Raw genomic sequence first — 9,485 nt, forward strand, 5'->3', positions numbered from 1 at the left:
TTAACCATGGGAGACTTCCAATAATATTCTGTGGACTGACGAGACAAAGTGGAACTTTTTGGAAGGTGTGCGTCCCGACAAAACACACAGCAGTTCAGCATGTCCAACATTGTGGTGGTAGTGTGAAGGTCTGGGGCCTCTTTGCTTCTTCAGGACCTGGACCTCTTTGCTGCTTCAGGACCTGGACCACTTGCCGTAAGTGATGGAAGCATGCATTTTGTTCTCTACCAGAAAACCTCAAGCCCACTTGGGTTATTTAGCAGGACAATGATCTGAAGCACACCAGCCAGTCCACCTCAGAAAGATTCAAAAAACAACGAAATGAAGGGTTTGGAGTGGCCTAGTCAAAGTCCAGACTTATATCCCATTGAGATGCTGTGGCATGACCTTAAACAGGCCGGTCATGCTAGAAAACCCTCCAATGTGGCTGAATTTAAACAACTCTGCAAAGAAGAGTGGACCACACCTCATTGCCACTTATCCCAAAAATGTTTATTGCAGTTGTTGCCAGGCATCAGGTTTAGGGGGCAAATACTTTTTCACATAGGGCCAGGTTGGTTTGGATAGCTTCTTCCTCTTAACAAATGAAATCATCATTGAGAAACTGCTTTTTGTATTTACTCAGGTTATCTTTGTCTGAAATTAAAATTAGTTTGATAATCTTTAACATTTAGGTGTGACAAATCTGCAAAACAGAAGAAATCTGAAAGGGGCAAACACTTCTGTCTCCTCAAACTAAAGGGTTAAATGAGGGCGACCTTAGCAGCTAGTCTGCTTGATGCTACAGCGACATATTAGCTTCTACTTTGACACAGCTCATGATTAGGCAATTGAGCATAACCTTAACTGTCAAATCTCACAAGACACAACAGTTATACAATTGAAGCATTAACGATGCTCACGCAAAATAAATCCATATTTTCTATTTATTATGTGCAATGTGCGATACACTGTACAATAATGTGCATGGACAAATTGGCAACAGCAGTTTTGTATGTAACAGGTGACTGCATCCACGAAACAAATTTTGTTGGGAATCTAGAGGTGCCCAAACATAGGTATAAGTTATTATTTTTTTAATTTTAATTTTAGCTTTTCCTTAACAAAAAAAAAAACTGTTATTATTACTATCTTTTAATTCAGATTGATCCATTGTGCGTTGTTCTGGTTTTTATATGTGTATTTGAGTTCTTTGTAAAGCGTGTAAGCTAGTGTACGTTAAAACGAGTGTCCAAATTAGCTGGTGACTTTAGACTGAACGAATCCCCGTTTGCTTAATGACAGCCGACGCGGCTATGCTGTAGTCACAAGTTAACGTGGTCTTCCGTTAATAGGTCACACCAGCGGCATAGCAAAACAAGACGCGCGGGGGCAGAAAACGACGTGTAAATCTGGTGAACGTAGCGCGATCCTAAAGTCCTGAAAATGTCTGATTTGGTGGAATGTTACAGTTTTACATGTATATAAAACAATGTTGGTTTCATCCAAAATGTTTAGCCACATTTTAACAAATCGAAAAGAGTTTTGGAATCATTTCTGAATCATTTCCGGTTTAACCCTACGCCGTCAAAAGATTTCACAATAAAGTTCCTCCATGAAATAGAAAAATTATAGCTTCAGAAGATGCCGCTTCAATCGGGTGGATCAAACCCGATTCCTATTATTAATTCCAAATAATGATTCTGTATTGCGTTGCTTTCACTTTACGTGCGATTTTGTAGCTACAGCTCATCTGTTTTTGCATGAGAGGTTTTAGTGCGATACACATACCGGAAGTACTCCCTCACGTTTGCTATTGGTGGAAGAGAAATTCCGAATTTTACGTCTAGCAACAAAGTCTGCTGTCGGTCTGTGAGCGATGGAAAAGGTTCGCTGTGGCGTTCATGGTGCGTAGACGTGAATAAGTTGTGATTCTCGTGTTTAAAATGGACTTGGCCTTTTATTTTAGTTTCCGGGGCTCAGGTTTACCTTGGTCTTTCTGTGCAGCGCGTGACAGTTGCAGTTTCTGTTCGTGCCTCCTGATGCCGCAGTTTAAATTGTTGCTGCGCGTCTATTAGTGCAGTTACGAAACCTCAAGTGGTTCACTTTAGATTTATCAAAACTCACAATGACATGGCAGTCTGACATTTGTTTGACTTGGTTTATTTTTCAAACATTACTTAGTAGTTAGTTACTATTTGAATTGTCTTGAACTTAAGTGTTTATGGTCAAATATGAAGGAAAATGTGTTTATGTGGGGCTCATAGGTTTATTGTGACTCGATAGTTGTATTAGCAAAGCAAAATGTTGCATTATGTGGTTATTACACGTCTTTTCTCAAGTTGTAGATGAACCAGTACCTGTAGACTGAGCTGCCTCTTGGGTTCTCATTGGGTCTGACTTATGATGCAATCATCTGAGTCCGAGACAAGAACATTTGTCACTTTGAATGGAGCACACTTTTTCAATGTGACAGAATAAGGTTTATTCTCTGTCTCTAAACAGGGAGTGTGTGTATGTTGAAGACGGGTGTTAGAGATGGACCAAACAAAGGCAGAAGCTTCTACGTCTGCGTCGACAAACAAGGCTGTGAGTTCAGCCAGCAGGCAAGGTATGAAGATCATCACACACACACACACACACACACACACACACACACACACACACACACACACACACAGGCTTTGAGCTCATGTTGGACTCACCAGCTTACACACTGCTTCTGTAATGTGTCTCTCCCTCAGTGTTCCAGCCTCCCATTGCCTCCAACATGAAGATTCCATGGTGGAGCTCCAAGCCCTGACCTTCAGCCAGCAGCAGCAGAGCTTCAGGTGAGGAGAGAAAGAGCAAGGCCTGCCCGCCTGTCCCTGTTCGCATGTGTGTGTGTGTGTGTGTGCTTGACAAATTCCTCCTTATGTTTCTGATTTTCTTACCTGATGTCTCTGTTTCCAGGTTGTTCTACCGGTGTGTTGTGGGTAAGAGAGCAGGTCAGAGGTGGTGTGGGAACGTTCCCTGGTCAGCCGTGAGTCCATCACCATACACACACACACACACACACACACACACACACATCACACACACACAACATCTTAAGTAGTGAATTCAAATCATCTGCATGCTTTCATGGATCTCTATCCTAAACCATTCAATTCTGTAAAATAACATGAAATCAGAATGCTGCAGGTTTGTAAACACGTGTTCTGGTCCATCGCTGCAGCCTGATAAGGAGAAGAAGAAGCCTCTGGCTGACAGACAGCTGCAGCCTTCCTGTCTGCCGCCCGTACGGAACCCCTTCAAGGCCCCCAGCAAGACGGACCAGGACTCTGAGTGGAGGAAGACGCTGTGTGACGAGGGAGAGGAGAGAGGGAGAGACCAGAAAGCTGGAGAGGTGAAAGAAAGAGACGGTGAAGAAGAAGAAGAAGAAGAAGAAGAGAGCAAAAGTGCTGAGTCAGAGAAATACAGAGGGAAACAACTTCCACCAGGGATGAAAATAAAGAAGAGGGTTTCAGATGAGGAGCAGAAAGCCAAGGGCCAAGAGGAGAAGTGTGAGGGGGAGGAGGTAAAGAAGAAGAGTTCTGCCTCCAGCGTGAAGCCAGCTGACCCTCACAAGGAACAGCAGACCCCTGAGCCCTGCGCTGGGAGAGGAAGAGGTTCTGAGGGGAAGGACAGCCTCCACAAATCTGCCTCTAGAGAGGCCGATAACACCCACAGCCCCCCGTCTGACCCGTCTGACCCGTCTGACCTGCCTCACAGCACCCAGCCACCAGATCAGCAAACATCTACAAACCCAAACACCAAACCCGCCACGGCGCCAGACGGGTCAGAAGCATCGAAAGTCGCCACTCCGTTCGGGGACTTCAGCGACGACGATGACGTGCAGTTGGTGTCGGTGACGCCCGCCGCTCAGAAGACTCCGCCCACCTCCACCGCTCAGAAGACTCCGCCCACCTCCTCTGTCCAGAAGCCCATCACCTCCTTCCCAGGGTTCCAGCCGGCCTCCCAGCAGGTCAAAGGTCAACAGGGAGATCCCCAAGGCCTGCACAGCTTACTGTCAGCTCAGCTCAAACAGAAGAAGGTGAGACAGTTTCTGTTCTTCCACGCTGTTTCCTGCTCCGGCTGCTGTCGACGACAAATGAGCAAATCTCTCTCTCTCTCTCTCTCTCTCTCTCTCTCTCTCTCTCTCTCTCTCTCTCTCTCTCTCTCTCTCTCTCTCTCTCTCTCTCTCACTCTCAGGCCACTCTGTCTGTGGTGAACGTGTCGGCTCTGCCAGATAGAGGGGAGAGGTTGAGGACTCAGGTGAAGGAGCTGGAGGAGGCGCTGGAGTCTCTGAGCCTCACTGCTGCTCGTGAGCCTGGTAACTCACTTCACACTGCACTGCACTGCACTGCACTGCACTGCACTGCACTGCACTGCACTGCACTGCAGAAGGATGTATAGTGACAGTAGAGACGGGGTTAATATAAAAATGAGAGGAATCGTGAACGTGTTTGTTAACGTCTGGATGGTTTCCAGAGCCCGGGGTTGGTGGAAAAAGTGGCCATGGAGCCGACGGCGGCGCCCACAGTAAGGTTAACCCGTTCAGCCGCCAGGGAGGGACCATCCTGCTCCCCGCCCTCCCGACCCAGCAGCCCCCCCTGGCCCAGGCTCCAGGCGGCTCCCTGGACCTCCAGCTGGGCCAGAGCTGCACCCAGACGTATGGAGGTACGTAGGTTTACTCGCCGACCTATCCTGACTCCTTCCTCACGGTGATACTCAGCCCTTCCTTCCCTCAGCAAACCCGCAGGTTCAGGGCTTCTATGGCGGCAGGATGACTGAGAATCGTCTGCTGGCCGTGAAGAACGCCACCTGTGAGGCCATCGACCATCTGCACCGCTCACAGGAGTCCTGTCCGGGGCCCGAGGCCGAGGCCCCCGACCCCAGGGGCATCAAGGTGAGCGTCTGTGTGGGTTTGCCTCAGAGCAGAGCAGGCTTTCTTTAGGTGGCCTTAAAGGGACAGTGCCCCTGGTGCCTGTTCACTCTCCTCTCCTCCCCTCCCCTCTCCTCTTGTGATTGATTGAGCAGGTGACCCTTCTGGCCCATCAGAGGAGAGCGCTGGCTTGGCTGCTCTGGAGAGAAACACAGAGTCCTTGTGGAGGAATTCTGGGTAAGTTAGATATTTGTAATGCTTCTTTTACAGTGTGACCTCTGCAGTGTCGTGAACGCCTCACCGTATGTTTGTCTCCTGTTTGGACTCAGCCGACGACATGGGCCTGGGAAAGACCCTGACCATGATCGCTCTTATACTGGCCCAGAAGAGGAAGGCCAAAAAGGAAGAGGACCAGCAGGAGGACAAGAAGCCGGAGCGCTGGCTCTCCAAAAGCGGTAACTGGAACTTCTCATCTTCTCTGTGATAATATTGTGGCTTTACGGAGGTCTGTGAAGGCAACACGCCGCATACATCAGAGTATCAGGGTCCAGTCAGAGTCTGTAGGTGTGTGAGCCTCCTTGCTGGTTCTTCCTCCTCCTGCAGACTCCAGCCTGGTGGTGTCCAAAGCCACCCTGATCATCTGCCCCGCCTCCCTGATCCACCACTGGAAGATGGAGATCGAGAGACACGTGAAGGGAGGCCGGCTGACCGTGTACCTGTACCACGGGCCCAACCGAGAGAAGCGTGCCAGAGTGTGAGGGACACACGCACGCACGCACACACACACACACACACACACACACACACACACACACACACACACACACACACACACACACACACACACACACACACACACACACACACACACACACACGCTCACACACACACTCTCAGAATGTATTCTGCACACACCTGCAAAAAGGGGTGCAAAGGGGGGGAGTTGACAGAGAGGCAGAGCGTTAAACAGAGGGTCTGCTCTGCTGGTTCACCTTCTGGGAATGAAGTGGTTAAGCCTTCTCTTTCTTCTTCTTCTTCTTCTTCTTCTTCTTCTTTTCCTCTGGCCGTCCCTCAGGCTGGCAGATCATGATGTGGTGGTGACGACGTACAGTCTTGTCTCCAAAGAGTTCCCAGCTCAGAAGGAGGAGTCTGAGGGTCCAGACCACAGTGCTGATGATGTGGTGTGTAGGCTGAGCCATGGGATCTGATCCCATTGTAGAAACCCCCTCTTTCTTCCAACCAACCTCCCGTCCCTCCTCAGCCTGCAGGTTCCGCTCCTCTGCCTCGAGTGCTCTGGGCCCGCGTGGTCCTGGACGAAGCCCACAACATCAAGAACCCCAAGGTGCAGACCTCCATGGCCGTGTGCCGGCTGAGGGCCGCCGCTCGCTGGGCCGTCACGGGCACGCCCATCCAGAACAACCTGCTGGACATGTATGCGCTGCTCAAGTAAGGAAGCTGCACGCAAAGGCTCATTCATCATGAAAACACACACGTCGGTGTATGTACACGTCACCGTGCTATTAGTCAAACATCTCGCCGTCGCCTCAGGTTCCTGCGTTGTTCTCCGTTTGACGAGTATAAACTGTGGAAGGCTCAGGTGGACAACGGCTCCAACAGAGGGAGAGAGAGACTCAACATCCTCACACGGACGCTGCTGCTCAGGAGAACCAAGAACCAGCTGGACTCCAAGGGGAAACCACTGGTGGGCGCAAACACACACACACACACACACACACACACACACAGTGCTTATAGGTGGGGGATCATCTCTCACGCTGACTCTTCCAGGTGTCTCTTCCTGATCGGACCTGTGAGGTTCACCGGCTCACGCTGTCTGAGGATGAGCAGGCCGTGTATGACGTGGTCTTCGCCCAGTCCAGGTAACGGCAGTGTGGCTCAGGCGCCGCTCATATTTGAGATGTTGAGGGTGCAGCGTGTTGTCCCAGGTCACAGGAGGCCTTAAGGTCCCTGGATGGACACAAAGCTCGTTCTGGAGTAGATTTTGATACCAGAATGTGGACTTGTTTTGCTCCCAGATCTACTTTACAGAACTACCTGAAGAGACATGAAGGCAATGACGTGAAGAAGGGAAACGCATCCACGCCCAATCCCTTTGACAAAGGTGAGACCTCACCTGGTGTTACAGTGTACAACAGAGTGTGTGTGTGCATTTACCAGTGTTGGCGTGTCTCCTGTCCCAAGTGGCCCAGGAGTTTGGGATGTCCCAGTCCCAGTCGGACCCTGCCACGTCTAGCTCCCAGCAGCCCCAGCAGGCGTCCAGCACCGTCCACATCCTGTCTCTGCTGCTGCGTCTCCGACAGTGCTGCTGCCACCTGTCCCTCCTGAAGAAGGTATACACACGCACACACACACACACACACACACAAGCACGCACGCACGCCGATCCTCTGACAGAAGACGTCTTATTGTCTCTCTCCGTCTCCCCGCTCAGACTCTGGACTCGTCAGAGCTCCAGGGTGACGGCGTGGTCTTGTCTCTGGAGGAGCAGCTCAACGCTCTGTGCCTCTCGTCCAGCCCCTCGCCCTCGGGCCCCGACCCCAAAGACACGGTGGCCCTGAATGGCAGCCGCTTCGCTTCTCGACTATTTGAGGGAACCAGCAGCAGCACTAAGGTGAGCGGCCGCTTACCGCTGCCAAAGGCTCGTCAGTGATGGCGTTTCTCCGTGTGAAAGGGATTCTTTTTTCATTTTTATTTGAGTAAACACGAAATGTCATTTTGGCTTCTTCTAGATTTCTGCCATCGTCAGCGAGCTGGAGTCGATCAGAGAGAGAAGCGACGATCAGAAGAGGTAAGCTCTCCAAAGTGTCCAAACATGTGTGTCCTTCATCACCGTCAATGACAAGTTCAAACTCATAGGACATCTACAGTGATTCTTTGGTACTGATACAAATGCGTCTTCCTGTCTGTCTGTGTCCAGCGTGATCGTGTCCCAGTGGACCAGCATGCTTCAAATCGTGGCCACTCACCTGCGTCAGATGGGCCTGAAGTACGCCGTCATCGACGGGACGGTCAACCCCAAACGCCGCATGGACCTCGTGGAAGAGTTCAACACCAACCCTAAAGGGCCACAGGTAACTCCTCATCGCTCCTGATAAGAGGAAGGACTGACAGCTGCCCCCTGTTTCCTTGGAGCAGTGGAGGGCATAGAGTGAGGACTTGTTGCTTTCTGCTGCAGGTGATGCTGGTCTCTCTCTGTGCTGGAGGCGTTGGGCTCAACCTCATCGGGGGGAATCACCTGTTCCTCATGGACATGCACTGGTAAAGAAAACGTTCCAATCATGTGGAGGACAATCATCTGTTCCTCCGGATAAAGACAAAGATCACATCCTGCACACCTTTCCTTTAGCAACAGTATAAAAGTTATTTAACCCTTGAAGGCCTAAAGACGTCTCTGCAATAGAACATTTAAATGAATTTCTTTTTATTTGCCACCTAAACACTAATCTCTTAGGAAGTAAAACACTTTGGTCTCACACAGGAATCCGGCCTTGGAGGATCAGGCCTGTGATCGAATCTACAGAGTGGGACAGAGAAAAGACGTCACCATCCACAGGTGAACGAGCTCTCAAACTTCACCAACACACAAACAGAGGGAAGCCATGAGGGTCAGAGGATTTATAAGTTAGGATTCTGTGTGTGTGTGTGTCTTTGCAGGTTTGTGTGTGAGGGCACGGTGGAGGAGAAGATCTCCACGCTGCAGGTGAGGAAGAAGGAGCTGGCCCAGAACGTGCTGTCGGGAACAGGAAGCACCTTCACCAAACTCTCCTTGGCCGACCTCAGAATCATCTTTGGGGTTTGAGCGAGACGGAGAGAGAGCGTAAGACGCCGCGCCAAGCTGCAGTATCCACGGCAACATTGCTGCACGTGCATTTAATCAATCAAGTCTGAAATAAGTGACAGAAATCTAAGATGTCCTCGCTGTAATGGCATGAGCAGCTGTCTGCTTCCCTTGGGCTCTGCTAAACAGAATTCATGCGCTTTAAAGTTCTCCCTCTCTAAGTGCTTCTTCTATTCTACATGGCTTCATGAATGAGGATGTGTGTTGATGTGACTGTGGTTCCCCTAAACTGGATCTTAACCACATCAGTCACACTTTGTGGCTCTGCTACTCATCTAATGTGCACAAAGATCCTTTTGATGGGGTGGGACACATGAACATCAACTTAAGGGGCACAGGTTGAGTTCGAGTACAAACCATGATGCATCTGAACACGATAATGCTTAAATGTGGTCCAGAGTTATGTTGTTGTAGTAAAACCACAGCCTCACTTCAGTCCGTGCAAACAAAACAACCACAATGTTCCTTATCAGGCTTATTTTAATGTCAAAGTGTAAATTTTTATATGTTTGTGTGATGGAGTGCTTTGTCGTTGTGGACATGACGCTGAAATAAATAAAGGTGATATTGTGTTAAGTAAATTAATGTGAGTGCTTATGATTATCAACTTTGTTTCATGATTCATCCATTCTGAAGAGAATGGAGGAAAAGTTCCACTGACGGCTGAGGATGGGGGTCCTGGTCTGGGTCCTCAGACCTGAGCCATAGACAACCATTCAGAGCTGCTCCTGAGTACAAACA

The 9,485-nt window shown here is 49.6% G+C and overlaps 1 protein-coding gene across 1 annotated transcript; it reads left to right on the plus strand.

The window, feature by feature from the left end:
* The first annotated feature begins 1,786 nt into the window (after positions 1-1,786).
* LOC142988630 (transcription termination factor 2-like) lies at positions 1,787-9,181 on the plus strand. Its single transcript, XM_076137859.1, has 23 exons — positions 1,787-1,886; positions 2,485-2,590; positions 2,724-2,810; positions 2,932-3,001; positions 3,197-4,054; positions 4,213-4,333; positions 4,492-4,680; positions 4,752-4,909; positions 5,041-5,122; positions 5,215-5,340; positions 5,489-5,639; positions 5,961-6,066; positions 6,147-6,331; positions 6,434-6,587; positions 6,674-6,765; positions 6,922-7,007; positions 7,088-7,236; positions 7,338-7,517; positions 7,636-7,694; positions 7,824-7,977; positions 8,082-8,164; positions 8,385-8,459; positions 8,561-9,181. Exons 1-23 carry the CDS (start codon positions 1,859-1,861, stop codon positions 8,703-8,705), a joined length of 3,444 nt encoding a protein of 1,147 aa, XP_075993974.1. The 5' UTR covers positions 1,787-1,858; the 3' UTR covers positions 8,706-9,181.
* Positions 9,182-9,485: the final 304 nt, after the last annotated feature.

The sequence above is a fragment of the Genypterus blacodes genome, unplaced genomic scaffold (genome assembly GCF_046128005.1).
Source record: "Genypterus blacodes isolate CSIRO-AG114 ecotype Tasmania unplaced genomic scaffold, CSIRO-AGI_Gbla_v1 ptg000337l_1, whole genome shotgun sequence".
Lineage (NCBI taxonomy): Eukaryota > Metazoa > Chordata > Actinopteri > Ophidiiformes > Ophidiidae > Genypterus > Genypterus blacodes.